We start from the raw sequence: 21,934 nt of genomic DNA on the forward strand, positions 1-21,934 counted from the left end.
AAATTCTACTCAATAAATATGGAAAAATAAATAAATAATAAAAATAAAAACTAAAAAATACAAAAATATCAGAGTGAATAAAAACTAAAATAAGATCCCAGCTATACGCTGTGTACAGTTGAAAGATATCAATAGATTAAAAGTAAAGCAATAGAGAAAGATATACCATCCTAACATTAAGCAAAAGAAAGCTGTTGTAGCTATATTAATTTCAGACAGAACAGACTTTAGAACAAGAAAAAAGTATCAGATAAATATCTAGGTAGACCCAAACTATTAAAATACTTGAATCAATAATAAACAACCTTTCATAAAGGAAAGCACCAGGCATCCATGGTTTCACTGTTGAATTCAACCCAACATTGACGGAAGAAATGATACTACATTTTTCCACAAGTTTGTCCAAATGAGAGAAGCATGGGGAATACTGTGTGACTTATTCAACGAAGCCAGCATTACTCCTATATGAAAACCACATGAAAACACTGCAAGAAAGGAAATTTACAGAATATCTCTGATTAACATAGTTGCAAAATTCCCAAAGGAAATTAGAAAATCAAAGCCAACAATGTGTAAGAAGAATCATACAACACAGCCAAGTGAGCATTATACAAGGTTGGTTCAACATTCGAAAAGTCAATTAACATAATCCACCATGTCAGCAGGCCAAAAAAGAAAACCATATGATCACATCAATTGATACTGAAAAAGTGTTTGACAAAATCCAACCCTTTCTCATGAGAAAAACTCTAGTAATAGAGGGGAATTTCCTCAATTTGCTATGGAACATTTACCAAGAAACCTACAGCTAACATCAAGCTCAATGCAAGGATCACCTCCTATTAATACTTTATTCAACAAACTATGGGAAGTATTGTTAAGATATTAGTTCTTCCCTATTTGATCTATAGGTTCAACCCGATCCCAATCAAAATTCAAGCAAGCTAATTTATGGATGTTAAATACTAATCCTAAAGTTTACACAGAAAGGCAAATGACCTGGAATAGTTAACACAATACTGAAGAAAAAAGTTAGAAAACTGACAGTACCAGACTTCCAAACTCACTGTAAATCTGTAGTAGTCAAGACAGAATGTTATAGGCAAAAGAATAGACATATAAATCAATGGGACAGAATGTATCCAGAAATACACCCACACAAATATAGTGAACGGATCTTTGACAAAGGAGCAAAAGTAAGTCAGCAGAGGAAGGATAGACTTGTCAACAGATGGTGCTGGAATGGTCTAGATGCAGAAGAAAAAAGAATTTAGATATATAGACCCTACCTCTTAACAAAATTTATCTCAAAAAGTTCATAGACTTAAATGTATAATATGATACTATAAACATCTAGAAGGAAACATGGAAGAAAATCTACATGACATTGGATTTGGTGATGAGATTCAGATACAGTGTAAACTGTGTAATCTTGAAATAAAAAATCAGTAAATCAGATTTTATCAAAATTTAAAACAGCACTGATAAGAGAATGAAAAGACGAACAAACAGTCTAGGAGAAAATATTTGCAAAACCTATTTCTGATAAATGACTTGTATCCAAAATACAAAGAATTCTTCAAACTCAACCATGAGAAAACAAACATCCCAATTAAAAAACTAGTCAAAAGATCTGAATGAAGACTTCCCAGATGTGATCAAATAAAGGGTTTTTGTTTTTCTTTCAAGTTAAGTATTTTGGTGGGAAGATTATCTTGGATTATCCAAGTGAGTGCAAGAATCACTCAGGTCTTTGTAAGAGGGAGGCAGAAGTCATCGTCAGAGAAAGCAGTGTGATAACAGATGCAGAAAGATGAAGAGGCATGAGGATGAGCGCAGGGGAGAGCAGGAGCTCTAAGATGTTAAGCTGCTGGGTTTGAAAATGGAGGAAGGGGTCCTGGACCAAGCCAGGCAGACAGGAGGAAATGGATTCTCCCCTGGAGCCCACAGAAGGAACACTTTGTCAACATCTTGACTTCAGCCCACTGAAGTTCATTTTTGACTTCTGACCTGCAGAATTATAAAATATTAAGTTTGTTATTTAAAGTTACTAATTTGTTACATTCCCCCAAATCCCAAGCTAGCCTGTCTGGGAGGGACCTTTCACATGGTCTAATTTGAGGGGAAGCAGCTCCCTGACTTGCTACAGTGTTCTAATTTTATTATACTTTGTAACCACCACAATAGGAAACTAATACAGTCTGACAAAACTGCTACATTTTCCCACCAACTCTAGATAAATGGCAAGTTTCTCTGCTCCTTGGCCATTGGAGTGCACAGAGGGCTTTCCATCACCCTTTTCACGGTTAGCAGACTGTCTCTCAGGCCTTTTTTCATCCATGGACAAACACAGCCCCCTTGCCACTTACTTAAAATATCTCCCACTACTTCTACCTTCTAGAGACTTTTTTTTTTTTTCATTTTAGTTGAACTATTCATTGAAAATATTTTTGTTATATTTTGACCTTCATTTCCAAATAATTGCTAGATTCAAAAGATTCAAAAGGAAATGGCAAACTATTCAGAAAAGGGCAAAAATGAAACATAAAATAAGTGCAGGAAAAGTGGTACTTAAAGAAGCATTTAAAGACACAAAGGTGGATATTATAAAAGAGGAGATTAAAAATAAACAGAATATCAATTCATTCAGCTCCATTTTAAAAAGAGAAAAAACAAAAATATGAGATTATTTTATTTAAAAGAAATAAGTTATGCACATATCTTTAAAGAGAAAGTACTCATAGGAGGGAAGAGGACGTGTAGTTCTTTTGGAAGGGAAAGAACAAAGAATAAATTATACAATGGTGAGAAAATTCCCAAAGCACACAAAAAACATGAAATCATATCAATATCTGAAAAATTATTCACTTTATTAGAACAGTGTGTGAATGAATATTAAAATTAAGGAATTATGAATGCAAAAAAAAAGTGAGATTTACCACAAAACCAAGCATGTAACATCCTTAGTAGTTCAGTATAAATAAAAGGATGAATCACTGTTTCAAAAAAAAAAAAAAAAAAGAATCTAGAGAAGGAATTAGTTAAGAGATGTAAAACCTAAAATTAAAGATATAGGAAAATGAGCCAAAGGAGTTAATTTTATCAACAAAACTTTTTCTCAAAAAATAAGAATATAATAAAGAAAAATGAAACAACTGGAATTCTGGCAAATAAGATCAAGAAAAAAACAGAAAATATAACTTGAAGCATTAGTAATAGGAAGTTGTTTATAACGGTGCAAATAATATTAAATTTGCCACATAATAATTTACAACCATAAAACATGAAATCTAAGTGACTAATTTCCTAGAAATATATATATTATAGAAAACTAAACAGGTAAATAACTGCCTTCAAATTCAGAAAGAGATATTATATAAAGAGGGCTTTATGAGTGGGTTCTGCTCTACCTTTAAAGAACAGATGACTCACATCTTATTTAAATAATTTCATAGAAAAAAAAGTAAAGTTTCCCAATTTTTCTGTTACTAAAACCATATAACATGTATTGATAAGGACATTCCTATTAACCACATACACTTATGAATAAGGGTACAATAAAATGCTAGCCATCAAACCTAGACTGTTTAGTGCGTGATATCATGTCATTGGAAGAAAAGATTCCAATGATTAAAAAAAGCCAGGGAGCAAAATACTTAGAATCAAACCTAATAAGAAATGTGTAAGGTCTGTGTGAAGGAAATGATAAAAATCTACTGAAGGTCATAGAAGAAAACTTTAAAAATGAACAGCCATATCATGTTCTTAGATAAAAAGTTCCAATGTTATGAGGTTGCAATATCTACTTTAGTCTGCAAATCTAATGTAATCCCAACGCCATCCTCAATTCATAAGAAAGAGAAAATGTTGCAAGGTGTGGTGATACACACCTGTAATCCCAGCAGCTCTGGAGGCTGAGGCAGGAGGACCACAAGTTCAAAGCCAGTCATAGCAACTTAGCAAGACCTTGCCCAAAAATATAAAAAAGTAAATAAGGGTCTGGGAAATGTGGCTCAGTAGTTAAGTGCACCTGTGTTCTATCCCTGGCACCAAAAAGAGCAAGAAAATGTCTAAGTATGATCCAATTTTAAAAAATTAAATAATTATGGCCAACTAGACACCAAAATATATGAACACAGTGATTTTAAAATGAGGTATTAAGAGGAAAATAGGCAATAAACTGCTAGAAGTCAAAAGTCAAAAAATGTTCCCATCTAAATGGAAACTAATTTTGGTTCATATACTCTTTTATATTAGTCTGTAAAGAAGAGCCTATTAAATATATGGTATATTACTTCATATCATGAGTAAAAAATTAACTTCTTAGGAATTAGAGAGCTGGACATTAAAAAATAAGTAAAACCAGAGAATTATCTAAAGAAAATATGAGATATTTTTAAAATCTTGGAGAAGGGAGATGAACAAATCTGACTACATAGAAACATAACTTTTTTTTTTTTAAATAAATGACCTTTCAACAAAAAGGCCAATGACAGACTCAGATAAAATGTTTGCTGCACAGATAGCATACAAAGGATAAGTATCAAGTATAAAACCTCGCTACAAAGCAGTGAGGAAACAGGAGACTTTGAATACACTATTCACAAACTCTGAATGTAGAGAGCATAATGTCTGTGGTGCTGTGCTCTGATACTGAAGGATCTATTTCTCCAGGGCTGCAAGTGTTGCTGCTGACAGCCCGCAGGTACCAGCCCTCTGGGAATTGCTCCCAGTGGAAAAGACTCACCTCACCCAAGAGTAGCCCTCATCCAGTGACCGGAGGATCCTGGGCTCTGACCACCATGTTCTCACTTGGACAACTCAGAAAAGTCATCTTAGCTTCAGAGATCACCAGGGGTCAGCCGAGGCCTTATTTGTGACCAGTGGAAGCCAAACTTTTCCCTCTGCCTATCTTGCTTCCTCCCATCCTTCCAGAAGTTCATGAAGAGAGTATTCCTTAGTAATTCCTGCACCTTAATTTTCAGTTCAGCCCCTGCTTCCCAGGATTTGAGCTACAAGAGCCAGTGAACATGAAAAGATGGCTTACCCCCATCCTTTAATTAGGGGAACATAGATTTTTAAAAAATCAAAGGTCCTATTTTGCCCATTAGATTGGTAACCTTTTCAGACTGGCAATATTGAGGGTTGGTGAGGGTGAGACAAAATCCTGCATTTTCATAATCTATCAATTTCACCTCTTTGTACTTAGAGAAACCTAGTATATCTGTATAAAATGACATACATAATGCAGTACATTGAAATTTTTAGTTTTAATAGTACAAAAGAAAAACTGACAAACAATAGTATATGTACTGTTTTGTATCTTGCTCAGAATTTCTTCTCTGGGAAACCAATCCATCCTGTATCACTTAGAGATGAGATGGTGGGGCTGTTCGTCACTATCGCTTCTCTATTTGGTATAGTGGTGAGCACAGGACCAAGGTCTGGTCAATCAGAGCATTTTTTTCCCTGAGACACAAGGATAGGGCTGGTTGTGTACATAATCCCAAGAGGGCCAATCTCAGATCTGCTACAGAACTGACCAGGGGATGTGGGAACAAGGGCACTCTGGGCAGAAGTTTTGGTAAGCCAGGGCTTCTCAGTGGCCACCTTCCCTGGTATATGAAGAGGACATGTCCGTGAAATGATATCAACACACACACACAGGGGCTGATCAAGAGCCGGGAACACTGATATCTGAAGCAATCCATCCAGTCTCCGCCCATCCTGCTTCCACTTCACTGCATACATCCTCACTCTTTGGCTTCGCTAAGCAAGTCATGTCCTCAGTTTTGCTAAAACTAGTGTAAAACAAGTGTCTAAACTTTGCAACTAAAAGAATAGGTGGAATACTTAAATAAATGATAGGACCCGCACACGAGGAGTTAGAAGCGTTCTCTGTCGAGAGTCGAATTGTAATTACTGTAGGCTTTGCAGGTTGTATGGTCTATTTCACAGCTAGTCAGTTCTGCTGTTGTTTCCTGAAAGTGGCCATGCCCACACTTAAATGAATGAGTGTTTCTGGTTCCCACAAAACTTTGTTTACAAAAACAAGTCGTAGGTTAGATTCAGCCCCCAGGAAGTAGCATGCTGACTTCTGTTACACCATGGAACCATGAAACAGTGAAAAAATGAAGTCCTAGTATGTATAGATCCTAATGTCTGTATGTATCCTAATGTAGCAGGATAAGATTTTGAAACATAAATTCGTGGTTTTTCATTCTCATTACTTCTTTTAAGCTTTCTGCGTCAAGATCTTTGCAACTGCAGGTACCCTGTCTGAATTACATTTCTCACTAGTCCTGCATGACCGGCTTACTTCCTCCTCTAGGCCATTATAATGTCTCCTCAGTAAGATTTTCACTGTCATACTATCTAACTCCTTTCTTGCTTGCTTTAGGTTTCTCCTGAAAGTTCCACAAAGACAGGAATTTTAATCCATTTCATTCACTATCCCAGTCCTTAAAACAGGATCGAGCACAAAGTATGTGCTCAATAAATATTTGTTAAATGAATGAATCATGATAGTAACATTTATTGAGCACTTATTATGTGCCAAGCACATTGAGAGCTCTTTCTGTGTATTGATAGTTACAATCCTCCACCATTATCTCCATTGGCTGTGTACCTAGGCAGTGACAATGCTGATGCCAATTTCCTCAAAGAAAGGCCAAAGAGCAGAAAATATTCTTAGTTTTTCCTTCCTGAATGGGCCCTTGAAAACCATAGTGAAGTTAATAATCTTTAAAGACAACATTTTTGTTGCAAGATCTGAACTTTAAACCAACAATGTAAAAAGGTTTCCATATGGCAAACAGCCAAGTACCCAAAGGATCTGGAGCATAGAGCTTACTCTTAAATGATAGTTTGGGATGATATTCACTGTTAGTTGTGCCTTTTTAAAGGAGAGGACAAGACACCATTGGTGTAGTCAGGAGATTTTCTCAGGACAGGAGAGCAGTAGAATGGATTCTGGTGCGAGCCAGGAGGCATCTCAAAGCAGAGAAGACCTCGAACTCTGTTATTACGGGTGTCCAGGAGGCTGAAAGCTTGACACAGGAGAAGCTGACAGGACCAGAGCAGTTAACGGTGATGACCACTTGAAGGTCCAGGGGAAGGCCCTAGGGAAGCCCAAACCCCATGATTCTCTCAGGGTGGCAATGTGGCTGAGGGGGAAGGGCAGCTCTGTCTGGTGGAGAGGTTCCCAGAGCAATGGGCCTGAGTAGAAGAGACCAGGTTGTGATGGAGTCAGCTCTGTGGAGATAAGCAGACCAATCCAGCAGAGGTCTCCATTCCAAAGCCAGAACACATAAGCCTCCTACCCCCATCTTACGTCACCTGCATGAGAGAAGGATTGACTTTCACTGAGTATTCTCTACTGGACACTGAGAGAAAGGCAGAATTTGTCTGAATTTAGTCTAGAGGAGACTCAATCAAGGTTTTTGTAATTCAGCTGGCAACTGAGCTAAGTGCTAAATTAAGTATAGGATAGATAAAGAAAGTTACAAAAATTTTGTACACATGACATTTGCGATAAGGAAATTCATTCTTGTTATTCCAACATGGAAAGATCTTCAAGGCATAAAGTTAAATAGAAAGGAATAAACATGATTTCTTTTATGTTTAATGAAATAACACATACAGTATATTCCCATTTTATAAAAGCAAACATATACTAGTGTGTGCACATATATAGGCAAAGACAAGACCTTGGAAGACTTACTAAGACAGCAAGGGAGTAGAGGGGAAATGGGAAAATGGGAATTAGGGGTAGAGGAGTAGAAGGAGGGACTTTCCCTTTTAAGTCCATGCACTTCTGTACTGTTTGACTTTTTGAAGGAATGGCTTTAATTTTGTGTAAATAAAAAAACGAAATAAGCAGATGTTGTTATTATGCTACATAAACTTTTTTTTTTAAACTCAAGCACCATCATCTTTGGCTCTGCCTATTCTACTTCCCTTCCTTCCCCTTCCCCCATAGTTGGGCAAGTGGTTCTTCCTTCCTTGGGGCATCCAGAGCACCAACCCTAGGGTCTTGCTATGGCATGTACTATATAGCACTGAAAATGGTTGGCTTAAGGATTTAGCATCTCCACCACACTCTGAGCCCCTTGAGAGCCAGAGACATGTCTTCTCCACCTTTGTGCTGAGATTCTTCTAGAATTTCAATGTATATGTGATGAACCAAAGAGGAAAAAATTATAATAAACCTATTTCTAACTTCAGTCCCTGAGTTCTATTTTATCAAGTTTTAAAATACCAGTACTATGACCTACTTAAATTTTGATTTTGAAAGCCAAGATAGAAAAAGCTTCAATTAATAAAGGTAAAAACAGGATTCTTCATGGAAAGTATATTTTATAACATCTACCAACTCTCCAAGGGAGAGTCATGCCATATTTAAGATGAAAGCACAAATAAAGGACATGAATATGATAAATAATCAACAGTCCCATATATTTAAAATTCAGGCTCAGATCTTTATGTAACAATGATTTCATCTATAGCTTCCTTTTAGTTCGATACTTGAATGCTAGCTAGCAATAAAAATATGTAAGGGAATTAAAAGGTGTTTTTCTGAGTCTTAAAACCCATAAAGCCCAACTCCACCTCTCTTGAGATTTTACAAGTCTTGAGAAAGTTGCTAGGAGAGGTCTGGGGTGACAGGAGGAAGATGAGATTAGATACATGAAAGTAGATAGCACTTTACACTGGGCACCCAAATCTGAAACTGTGAGAAAACTCTGGGACAGAACTTTGAGATCTTTTTAGAGGTGACAGAGGAGTTGCAGTGGATTTGTGGACTCCAGCACACACAGAGGTGGGATAAAGCTCATAGGTTCCCCTGGTTTGGGAGTACGAGCTTGAGGATTTCGATGGGTTTGGGGTGGCATTAAAGCACGCCTACAGACTGATAGTTCTGGGGGCTGCTTCTGCTTCTGCTTCTGCTTCTGCTTCTGCAGGAGGCTGCAGTGGCTAATTTCAGGAACTGAGAGCAGAAAGGAGGAAGTGGAAACAGCTTGGGTAGCAGTCAGAATCTCTCTGCCACCCCTGGTTCCTCTTCAATTCTTACCCCTGGGATGACAGACAGGAACTACAAGGGGTTAATCGACGCAGTCACTTGGTACTAATGAGACAGGCAGAACTTTTTCCTTCACTGACTTTCAGGACTGTTGCTTTGCATCATCTATTCAGTTCTCAAAGGCAGTGGAGACCACAGACTACCCCATCTCTGACTATTGGACCCAGCAGCAAAAAGATGGCTGTGATAATTTTCCTGATGGTGATCTCAAGATATGTTTCTTTGGATGTATTTCAAATATATACTTGAATAATTTCTCTAGATTTTCTTTAGTGAAGCATCAGTGTGGTGTATATCATATTTTAGAATAAAAATACCTCCATTCAAGCAGTCTTTAGAGGGGATTTCGCCCTAGGTGGCTTCTTATAAAGAGCAGGGTGCCCCTTGGCTGCAAGCAGGTTAAAAGCACAAAGAAGGAGTAACTGAGATCTTCTCCCTATAAGCCAGTCAGTATTGAGGCCTAGTTTGCACTTTCTCTACCTGAACCACTACTGCCCCTTATAGCCAAATTTGCCTATTTCCTCCCATTATCTTTATTGCCAAGACTTAAGTCCAATCCACCATCAGCTCTTACCTGGATTTCTGTAATAATTTTCTTATTTGTCTCCCTATTTTGACATTTAGGTCTCTTCAATCTGTTTTCCACATAGGAACCACTGAGATTCTTTTCACAAAAAATTCCTCAGTTTCCTGTGGCACTGAGAATAAAATCCAAATTCCTCGCCTGGTTTTCCGTGACCTGAGCCCTGCCTGCCTAGCCAGCCTAGTTCTCCTTTGGGTCCTGGTACAAGCTCTCATGATGGGTGAGACCTCTGCCCAGGCAGTTCTTCACCTCATTCTTTACACAATCAACTCCTTTTCTTTCAGATTTCTAGATGTCTTCCTTGGAGAGGCTTTTCCTGAATATTGTACCTATTTTCTCTTACTACCTTTAGAACCCTTATTCCTATCTGCAAATATATGGCTGTTTGCTTGCTGGTAGTCTTTATCTTCTCAGACTGTAAACTCTAGGAAGGAAGAAATCATATGTAGTACCTAGCATGTTACCTGGCACATAGTAGGAACAATCAATGAATACTAATTGCACAAATGCATCTTTCTTACATGTAAATGAAAAATAGCTCTGAGAGAACAAAATAAAAACAACCTCCTTAATGGTTGTCACACTTAACTCTTGCTACAGTCAGGGGTTGGGCAAACTCATAAGTATTTTGCAGGGCTCCCTCTGTTCCCAGTATAATCCTTACCAGCTTCCACAAAGTTGAGGGCCCCTTGCTTCCATCTTCTGGACATGATGGTCTCTTCCCTTGACCAGGACAAATAGCTCAGGATAAAATCTAATTCCTTTGGTTTTCTTATGTACCATTGGCTTCTGGTCTGAAGGTCATACCAATTTGTATAGGATACAATCTTCTGTCTTGGTTGATTTTTCTGGAGCTATAACAAAATGCCTGAAACCAGGTAATTTATAAAGAATAGAGATTTATTTGGTTCACTAATCTGGAGGCTGGGAAGTCTAAGGACATGGTACCAACATCTGCTCACCATCTGGTGTATGCCTTTCTGCTGTATCATGAACATGGTAGAGGGTGTCATCTGGTGAGAGAGCAAGTGTGCTGAAGAAAGGACAATTCTACAACAAAACCACTCCCTGATGACCCATTAATCCATGAATGGATTGATCCATCCAGGAGGGCTGAATGCTGATGACCCAATCACCTCCCAAAGGTCCCACCTCTCAAATATTAACCTATAACTTAGGGGATTCAATTTTCCATGCATGAAATTTGGAAGACACATTCAAACCTTAGCAACTCCCTTCTTCCCAGAGCATTTAAAAACTACCTTAAGTGCTGGGCATTCTTATTTCTACAGTTTTCATCCCTTTGTGTATCAAACATGTTAATATACAATCATATTCCTACATTTAATATAAAACTTTTGCTGTAAAATACATTAGAAAAGATTTTTATAATTTTGCTCATGGAAGTTTTGGCTATGATTAACTATGGTTAGTTATTATCTTTATCAATCACTATGTATACTTAAAAACTATCTCACAAGTTGCTTGCAAATATTATCACTTTTGTATTCTAAATTTGAATTTAATAAACAGTATTATGTTTTGCAGATATTAAATCAAGTGATTATTATTTGTATCAACTTTGCAGTCCTCTTTTGGAGTCAATTTTTTCTTTTTCACATTTTGAACTTTTTCCAAGTCCCTGAAAAACACAGGCCCTCTGCATTGGGAAGATGATATCCAGTAGTAAAATGATTCTTCTTCTATTTTCCTGTTCGCAACCTTCTTTCTTAAGAATTCTTTGCAAACACAGGAGAGATTCTCCTCCTTCCCACATGGGCGAAAATGACCTGTTCTACTATAGGCTTACTTCACCTTTGCCTAATCATAAAATAACTGTAATAAATAGCAAGGAGCAATTAAAAAGGTCATCTCTTACAGAAATTGGATTAATGTGTTAAATGCCATTATCATGTCACTTATTTAATAATGGAAGATAGTTGCATTTTTAAAAATCATTATTATAAAAGTAACACATTCACCTTGTAAAAGTTGGAAAATGAAGAAAAGTATATTTTAAAAATCATCTATAATCCAAACTGCACCTTGATACAGCACTATCAACACTATGATGTATTTTCTTTTAGTGTTTCATATATGTGCACATATCAAAACAATATCATATATACAATTTGTACTCTATTTTCACTTATATTACTATTAGTGACTATTTATAACTAGCAATCAATAATGATTAGTGATTATTCCATCACATATTCTGTGAATGATAAATTTGGTTTTGATGCTCTGGACTGAACTCAGGGCCTCACACATGATAAGCATACACTCTACTACTGAGCCTCACCCCCAGCCTGCAAATGCCATTTTTGGGGGGGGCACACCATAGTCTACCATATGGATCAACTGGAATCCACTTAATTGCTTTTCTAGTGTTGGAAATTTCTGTTTCTATTATGAAAGTGCATGTAATAAAAATATAATGCTCTGGAGATTGACTCTTGTCTTCCACATAGCTTCCTGTCTTTCAGGGGGCTTGCTTTAGTTTTTGGGCTCTGCTTGGAGAATGGAGAAGAGGAGGCAGGCTGAAAATTATTGGCCCATTTGTGAGCCCCTCATACCTGATCTTTCCAAGTCCAATCTCTCCATAACAGGCCAACCAAATAGGTGCCAACTAACTGGTAGATTCCTGGAATTGCTGCCACTGTCCAAGAAGTCCCAGCCAGCTATCAAAGCCAGAAGAATCACCATTAATATTTTAATTGAAATGGAAAACCCCAACCAGCTGGTGCCATACCCCAGTCAGTTCAGAAGGTGTTTGGATAGCATGGCAGACCCTGGGAACCCCCATATAGCAAGCTCTGCCGCATCTGTTAATATCTCTTCCCAAAGAGAAACTCACATGTCACACTTGAATTTTTGAAGTTCGCTTACCGTATTTGGATCCTACTCATTGCCTTTTGGCTAAATTTGTCAGTTTGTATACTTTAATAATGGTCTTCCAAAATTATAATAATTTCAAATATCAAGGCTCTGGATGACACCACAGAAGACTGACAAATTATCCAACATCTTGCTCTGTTTTCTATATCAAGAATGAAAAGCAGAAATGTGTCCAGATAACACTAAATCAAGGGAATTGCTGATTTCCTCTCTTCGTAAGGAATTCTAAGTGGAATTCTTCAATTGATGAGGTATTTTTTGATAAAAGATTTCTATAACAGAAAAATCAGAACATCTATTAAAATAGATTTTAATCTCCATTTCTGGTACTATGCCTTAGTCATCCTAAAACTTTGAACATACTGCTTATCATTGTTTTGGTGCTGGGGATTCATTCTGTTTTATGATATAATAAGTGAGTTGACTATAGTAAAAGAAAGCAAAAAACAAAACAACAGCAAACAGAAACAATGAATTCAGTACTGGTAGCCTTTGTATCTTTCCACTTTCTGTTTTCTTCTTTCTTCCTAACGAACTTTGCTACTGGGGCATTTCTTGCAACTTCGATGACTTTGGTGACTAGGTGAACAACCAGACAGTTCAAATGCAAAAGGGTGTGGCCTGGGGGAGTCAGGGACAGAGGGAGCAGGTTCTTGACTGACATAACCACATGCCTTTCTTGAGGCCCCACTTGCTCTTGTCTCTAGTCATGCCTCTCTCTTCAAGACCTTTGATAAATGCTGGTGGCCTGGGTTCCCCAGTCCTTGACAAGGTAAGCAAACCAAACCAGATGCCTAGTCGAGTACAAGCAGGACACACCAATTACTTCAATGTCATGCAAACATCAAAGGAAAACAGTGATCAAATTGTTAGGTTGTTAAATTCATATAGCATTCAGCTCTGGATCTGAAATATTATGTCTAACCTAGACCATTTCCCAATTAAGTATTTATAAGTAATCTTGCACAAACATTTCCTGATTGTGGAAACTTTACCTATAAATCTGTGAGAGATGAAATTTTCCTTTTCATTTATTTACCAAAACTTTGCTCTAGGTGCTATGGGGAAGGGAATACCCTAGGTTCATGAGTAGGCTCTATTAGTGGTTACACCCTGGACTTAACCTCTAAGAGTTTCTTGGGCTAGGGTTGTAGCTCGGTGTTATAGCACTTGCCCAGAATGCAGGAGGCCCTGGGTTCAATCTCCTGCATCACCAAAAATGCTAGGCACAGTAGCACAGGCCTATAATCCCATTGGCTATGGAAACTGAGGCAGGAGGATGACAAGTTGGAGACCAGTCTTGCCAATTTAATGAGACCCTCTCAAAATAAAAAATAGAAAGTACCAGGAGTGTAACTTGGTGGTAGAGGGGTTTGGGGGTAAGGAAGGAAAGTGCCAGTTTCTTGTCTCCCAACAAGTCACTTACATTTCTCTAGAGTTCAGTTGTCTAGCTAATATATACAATTTGAGAATTGGATTAGGTACTTTCTGAAGTCATTTCTGTGATTCTAGAACTTCTGCATCACATGCTCTCCACAGAACACAAAGATAACATGTTAGATTATTGGCAAAATCATCTAATGATGTATTTGTGAATGGCATCGTGTTAAATGTCATTCGAAGCAAGTTAAATCACCCAGAATTCTGTCCTTTAAAAACTACTAGTCTCTTCCTATCTGAAAATGCCACCTGGATCTTCATCTTCGAGGTTCTGCCAATTGGCCTCTCATAGGGATGACATTGGCCTCTGCTCCCCTCCATAGCTTGCCACTCTCCTGTTGAAACCTTGCCTGACAAAGCCACAGGTGTCCGTTTCCCTTCCTGTAGACTCATTCGGCACTTTGTCATCACTAAATTCAGTTTTCTAGCATTTGCAGAAAGCCATTGTCTTGCATTATTAATATACAATTAAGTATAACATAGCTATTGTGAAACAAATAAAGTGCTACGGAGGCACTGAAGTGAGAGGTTTAATTTCAACGAGGAGGGTCAGGAAGGCATCAAGGAAGAGAAAATATTTGAGCATCACTGTTTTCAAGGGCAGGATCTGGTAAGGGGGTTATATGGAGCAGTGATGAAAAGCAATAATCCATGATGGTGTGATGCTTTTAAGCCTGGGACAATGAAAATTTGTTAAATAAATGAACTTCTAATTGGGTTGACTGAATGATATGAATACCATTTCCAATAGAAGTGAAGAAACTTGTGTGAGGCTGAAGATGCCAAACTTGGTTTTAGACGTCTTTGTAAAGGTGTCTGTGGACAAATGATGCAGACATGTTGAGCCAGGCGTTTCTCTGACGTCAGGGGAGAATTTATGGGTCTCTGTGAGTCCTCTACACTTTACCTTGTGTTGTATGGTTTACAAAGGGCCTTCACAGCCATTACTTAATGTTGATTTTTATTCTAACGAACATCCTGGAAAGCAGTCCCTAACCTATTTATGTCTAATTATACCCATTAATGCAAAGAAATGAGGCTCCGAGAGGTTAAATAATCTAATCAACCAAGTAAAAGGGCTGCAGGTGAAGCCCATGTCATCGTACTAGAAATTTAGGGTTTTTAAATTTAAACCATGAAGAGTGGTGATGAATGATTACAGGGAAGCAGATATTATTTTGGACGACAGAATGAAGGAAGTCAGAAAAAACACGAGGCCTTCGGGCAACCTCTGTGTTTAAAGAATCAACCCAAGGGGACCACATCATCTGCTGCCTCTCCCCTGGACCACGGCCCCCATAAGGGATAATATTCTACCTTTGTCTCCCTGATAGAAATAAGCGAAGTAACGGGGGTGGGGGGGGGTGCGACGGGGTACAGAAGGTTAACTACTTGGAGTAATAAGGACAACAAAAAAGAGACCTGCCCAGTGGGTGGGCTGAATCCCAGGAAATGAATGACCAGGCTGGGAATTACTGGGAAGCCGGTTTTTAGACATGCTTAGAATGGCAACTGAGGTGACCAGGTATTCCTATTATGGAGAGCAAATAGATTTCCATAGAAGAAGGTGAGTACACTGGGAAGAGGGGAGGATTGGCAAGGAGTTCGGTGATGCATCCGAATCATAAGGTGCAGCTCGGGGCGTGATTGTCTTGGCCAAACCAAGGGCTTTCCATGAGGAATCCAGGGGTGGGCTGGGAATGGTAGTTCAGTGTAGTAAGTGGGAATCTCTCTTCTGCATAACGGACAGAGTGGGAAGGCCTGTCAGTTAAAGCCACAAAGGGATTAAGAAGTCCATTTCAGGGGCACTCTGGGAGGCGGCTGACCACGTGCCAAGGTCCCTTCCCTAGGTACTAAAGAAGCTCTTGTCTCAGTGCAGCATTTCGGGCCTCACGAGCTCTCTTGACCCTTTGCACTGGTAAGCCGCGGTTCCCTGAGTCTGCTTCCTTCCGCTGACCCACGCCTCTAGGGACTCCCCTCCTTGGATCGCCCCCCCACCCCATCCTTTTCTCCTTTCTTCCCGGGGAGCGGAAGGGAAGGTTCTGCTGGAGTCTTCGTGGCACCGCGCTGCACGCCCACCGCGAGGCCTCCCAAGCGGGCCAGGAGCTGCTGGCCGAGCTCGCTTGAGCACAGACGGCCGCCTGGCAGCCGCGGAACGGGAGCCCCAGCTGGAGGCGGAGGCGGAGGGCGCAGCCTAACGGTCCCGCCGCCGCGCCCCGCCCGGCGGCGCCGCTGCTGCTGCCCGCCCGCCCCCTGCGTCATGACGCCGGCGCCCAACGCGGAAGCCGCTCGCGGCGCGCCTGGTCCAGCCGCGGGCTGAGCGCGGAGCCGCGGCGGGCGCGGGAGCCTGACCGAGCGCGAGCCGAGCGCAGCCTCCTGCCCCAGCCAGGCGGAGCGGGCGGAGCGGGCACAGTGAGCCGCGCCGGGCTGAACACGCGGGCAGCGGCGGCGGCGGCGGGCGGAGCAGGGCACTGAGCTCCGGGGCCGCCGCCGAGGGGATGCGGCTGCCTCCCCGGGCCGGTGTGTAGAGAGGGCGGGTCCCCGGCCTCGGGAGCGCGGCGGCGGAGGGGACGGAGGCGGCGGCCATGGCGACCCCCGGCAACCTGGGGTCCTCCGTCCTGGCGAGCAAGACCAAGACCAAGAAGAAGCACTTCGTAGCGCAGAAAGTGAAGCTGTTTCGGGCCAGCGACCCGCTGCTCAGCGTCCTGATGTGGGGGGTAAACCACTCGGTAAGGGCTTGGCTGCGGCGCGCAGTCCCCTTCCTTCTCCTCTTCTTTCGCGCCCCCCTCGGCCTCCCGCTGCAGCTGTTGCGGGGCGGGGAGCGCAAGCCGGCTGGGTCCGCGGGTCCCCAGCCCTTAGGCTTCTTGCCTTCGGAGCTGCCCACCCGCCTTGGTGCCCCTAGCCCCAGGACGGGCGCCCGCTTGTCCGGGCAGCCCCGAGCCACTTGCGCCCTCTTTGGACATGGAACCGGGTGCGGGATGAGAGGTCTCCTCTACATCTGAGCCCTGCGCCGGGTGCCAGTGCCGTCCTCCATCCGACCATCCGCGGGTCGGTCCCAGCAGCTAGGGAAGTGGGAAGTTTGTGTGGGGCACAGCTCCTCCTCGGCTGTCAGACCCAGCGGAGGCTGCTTGGGGACCGAGTACAGGCATCGCTCCCTTGCTTTCGGGGCGGGGGGCGGTGTGGCCGCCGGTGTCCTCAGTGGGAGGGCAGGTGTACCTGTTCCAGGCAGGGCAGGTTCAGAACCTCCTGGGGAGGACAGAGGTGAGACTACTGGAGAGCTAGATTTGGGGCTACAGCTTTAGTGCTTAGATCCTTTTTTCCTTTAAAGGCAATATTAGTGGACACGAGGAGCTTTTTGGCAAAGAAAAAGCCAGTGTAAATATGGCACTGGTGTTGAGCATCTTCTCTGCTCCTCTCCCGCATCGCGCTGCCACTGAGCCGGCTGAAGAGCTCTTGGCGGGGAGTCTTCCTCCTCACACCTCCTCCCTCTCCTTGGGGAGCCAGGCAGAAGTCACCGACTGCGGAAGGGCGGCTGGGGCGGTGACAGCTGGAGGGGTCCCGGCGGACGTGGATGGAAGGTGGTCTTGAGTTGATTGCATCCGCTTTGGGGTTTGTTTAAAAGGCCGGAGGAGAACGCCTTGGAAAGGTTAGTTTAACACAGCCAGGAGTGGAGGAAGGTGCGCCGCTGTGGGCTATGCGGACTGCGGTTTGAGGGTCTGAAATAGTCTCCTGCTGATATTACAGCGAGAAACTCCAGCAGTTTTAATCTACTTAGATACAGGATCAGGAAACATGATAGGAGCTTTTGGCTGAGCCATGAAAGTTTAAATGAGCTTGTGAATTTTGACCGTGACCTTACCCACTGCAGTTAGCATCTGAGGAAAAGTGTAAGCCTGCTTTCTGTGCTTTTGATTTCGATGGATGCCGGTGTGTCCTTTTCAGCGTAAAGGAAATGACAGAAAATCATGTTTTTTGTTGTTGTTGTTGTTGTTGTTGTTGTTGTTTGTGTGTTTTCACTCCCAAATTAACAAAGTTGCTTAAAATGGCTTGTAAGCGTCGTTTTTTAAAAAATGCATTTTTCTTCCCTACTGAGTTGGGGAGAAGGAGAAAAATATTAGAATTGATTGTGTTTATATGGAGTGACTTTTTTCAAGTTGATAAATTATTATTTTCTGTCAGATTAATTAGTTCCATTGAAGTTCATTTTAAGGTCCTGACAATTTAACCTTTAGGAATGTAAGCTAAGCTGTTAAGACAGTATATATTATTGCCCAAGAACTCCCCTAAGTTTTAAAACAAAATGAAATGAAACTTTTCCTACATAATAAGTCTAGAATTTAGTTTTGTTTAATTTTGGTAAGCTTTTTTTGTTATATTGTTAGTTGAAGGTCCCTTCACTAGAGTAGGACCTTATAATAAAAAAGAGGACATGTACTGTTAGTACTTACTCATATTTATGGATCCTTTTTATCTGTTTTAGAGTTCTGGTGTTTTAGACCAGAGAGTGTTTGTGTCTCTGGATTTGATCTAGTAAAGCAAGTGTCAACAATATGCTGCTGAAAAAAATGTGTGCTCTCTGGGAATTAGTCTGAATTCCATTTTACTTTAGAAAAGCCTATAACTGGGCATGATTTACTGTAATCATTTATATTGTTACCTTATATTTATGAATTGCTACATTTGTTTTTTGAGTTTCTTTCTAATTGGGAATACTATGAAACTACTTTAACCTTATAAAAATCATGTATGATTACTAGGTAGTAAGTTTAGTGTTATTTTCTTTTACTTAAGAGAAGTTAGCATTCCTAAGTATATACAGCCAGAGTACTGAAGATTCCATAGTGTACAATGTAAGCATGTTATTCATTCAGTAAATATATATTGGGCACATATAGTGCCAGCCACTGTAGGAAAAGTTGCTAAAACATCTCTCATATTTTTGTCCAGATATCTTTATTTTGAAGACTCTAAGTTGACATACGAAAGGTCTGCTTCACGGACTATTTTCAGATGTCTATTTTCATTAATATATTGTTTTTTAAAAGAGAATGCAGTTGTATATAGAGATGAAATCCAAGCACATGGATGATTGAAATAAATGATGATTGATGAAATCTGGTTGATTTCATTTTAGGTGACAATATGTGGTACCAGATGTTTTATTATGACCTTCTGTGCACTAAAGTTTACAGAATAATGTGAAGATAAATTTGTCCAAAGTATTAATAATCTGCAAGCTCAAAGGGGAATGAAGGGAAGGGAGGAGGAGGGTAAGTGAGAATAGGAAACAGAGTAGACTGAATTGGACATCACTTTCCTATGTTCATATATGAATGCACGATCAGTGGAAACTCCACATCATGTACAACCACAGAAATGGGATCCTAATTAGAATAAGTTACACTCCACGTATGTATAATATGTCAAAATACAGTCTACTATCATATATATCTAAAAGGCAGTTTTATCTTGTTAAAAAGAACAAATAAAAAAAGATCAAATGATTGAAAATCTCAAAAAAAGAATCAGTGAGCTTAGTGAATGTGAATATGAACATGAATGGGGACATTTGAGAAAGCATAGTAGAGAAGGAACAGATAATTCGTATCAGACAGAATCTTTTTCCCTACATTTTTTTTTTTTTTCTTGTGCCAGGGTTGCTTAACCACTGAGCAACATCCCCAACCCTTTATATATTTTTTATTTTTATTTTTTAAAATATTTTTTAGTTGTCAGTAATTATTTTATTTATTTATATGCAGTGCTCAGAATTGAACCCCGTTGAACACATGTGAGGCAAGCACTCTACCACTGAGCCACAACCCCAGCCCCACAGTCCTTTTTGTTTTAAGACAGGGTCTCACTAAGTTACTGAGGCTGGCTTTGACCTTGAGGTCCTCTTGCCTCAGCCTCCCCGGCTAGCTGCTGGGATTATAGGCATGGGTCACTGTGCCTGGTCCTATATTTCTAATGTGATCAGAATTAATGAAAAATGATTTATACAGCAAGTTATTTTAAAATTTCTTTGGACTGTTTATAAAATATTTAGAAATAACCATAAATTTGGAGTGCTAAACTGCATATTTATTTTATCATGTAAGCATCTTATGGTATGATTGGGCATCTTTCTCTTGCTAAGGTAAAAATCTCACTGGATCTGTGTTCTAATTCTTTTTTTAATTCTTACTATTGACCTTGGTGTGTTAAGCTGTTTTTGCATCAGTGTATCTGTTAAGTGAGGTTATTGGACTGAATGATTTCTAAGTTTTTTTTTCTAATTTCAGATTCAACCACTTTTACAGCCTAGTAGGCGCATGACGTCATATTAGAACTTATAGAAGAAGTAATAGAATATAGTAAAAGTTGCATTACTATGATAAGCTGGCAAATGCATCAGCATTCAGGGAGTTTTCAAAGTCTTGACTAGAGGTGAAGGAAATCTGTGGTGATTTTAAGAGATTGTGAAGTAAGCGTTTGCTAGATTGATTGTAGTTGGACTGTGTTACAGTCTATTAAGTCAAAGTCTACTTGATTGAAATGTTAAAAACTTGCAATTAAAGTGAAAATGTACAAATCCATTGCAGTGGTAATGAAAATCTTGATTTGGGCAATGCTCAGTGTCGACAATAAGCCTGCCATTGTGTGGTTAATTTGATACGTTACTGCTTTCTAACTTAAAAATACCCATCAGTGAATGGACCAGTGCCAATTTTTATTTTAAGTATTTTAAGCCGAGAATATAATTGAATACATAAAGGAAAAGATGACTTAAGAAGGCAGTTTTATCTTGTTACTTTTGGAATTAAACTAAAAATGATCAGGCGGTTAGCTTCTTAAAATGATATTTTAATAGTGTGTGGAGCATGTTGAATGATCTGAGCCAAGACTTGTTTTAAATAGATATTCTAAAAGATTTTTATACACTGAAATATGAGGCTTTTAGAAATTAGTATTTAAAACCCTATTTAAATAGCCAAAGAAAGACATTCATCATCTGTATAGAGAAATTGTGGAGGATGTAATGCTTATTTAAATCAAATAAGTTATTTGGGGGGTCTATCACAGTAGAAGGGCAGATGAGTAATCAAAATCATGAGAAGATGGGACTTTGGAACTTTCCTGTCCATTTTGACTTCATTCTTCATAGGCCAAGGAACTAATGGTTTCTGAAATTCCCATTTTGTCATATGTACTCCCTTAGAAAGATTCTGCCTGGTCTGGGGTCACTTGTAACCTGCCCCTGGAAGAACAGATATGAAAACATGGCAGCATCTGCCTGGGAGAGTTAGGAAAGAGCCCTCAAAGAAGGGAAAGGGCTGGCAGGCAGTTTTAGCCCTGTGTTGTAGTTATCCTGATGTCTCTGAGTCCTGCCTTTGGAGATCTATAAGGGCCAGCCTTCCAACATGGTGCCTTGGTTTTGTGAATTGAGAATATACAGTTTTCCAGGTAGAGTATCCGTAGCTTGTGTTGTATTCTCAGCAAAGATGGGGACTTGAATAGCATATTGGCGAAATAGTGATTTCTTGATTTCTTTTAGGTTCATAGGTTCATATTTGGGCTCTGAAAAAAAATAAAAGAAGAAAACTGGGTTTTAAAATGACGTAAATGACTATGAAATTTTATCGACAATATAATATAATGACAAAATAAAAAATAGTTTGAAGAAACTCATTGAAAGGAATCTAATGAACCATTCATTCAAGAACTAGTCTGCTCACACTATTTTTTCTTCCCTTTTCAGAGGAAAGAAGCACACTAAGCAGACATACATGCAGTTTTATTGGGGGAAGTTACTTAATGCTCTAAAACATGGAAATGTATCTAGGGGACGGAATACAGTTTCTTCTCTATTATCAGATACCTTAGCATGAACTTTAGTATTCAGAATGCTCCCCAAGGCCAGAGGATCTGCTGTGCCTTTGGAAAGA

General features: G+C 39.9%; 1 protein-coding gene across 2 annotated transcripts in view; it reads left to right on the forward strand.

The window, feature by feature from the left end:
• Positions 1-16,279: 16,279 nt before the first annotated feature.
• Pip4k2a (phosphatidylinositol-5-phosphate 4-kinase type 2 alpha) overlaps positions 16,280-21,934 on the forward strand; it is a 157,929-nt gene continuing 152,274 nt past the window's right edge. The window contains exon 1 of one of the 2 annotated variants that reach the window (XM_047520478.1): positions 16,280-16,735. In XM_047520478.1, the coding sequence (XP_047376434.1) occupies positions 16,592-16,735 (144 nt within the window). In that variant the 5' untranslated portion in view covers positions 16,280-16,591. The remainder of the gene's footprint in view (positions 16,736-21,934) is intronic. The other variant, XM_047520477.1, reaches the window with a different exon arrangement.

This window comes from Sciurus carolinensis, chromosome 12 (assembly GCF_902686445.1).
Source record: "Sciurus carolinensis chromosome 12, mSciCar1.2, whole genome shotgun sequence".
Classification (NCBI taxonomy): Eukaryota; Metazoa; Chordata; class Mammalia; order Rodentia; family Sciuridae; genus Sciurus; species Sciurus carolinensis.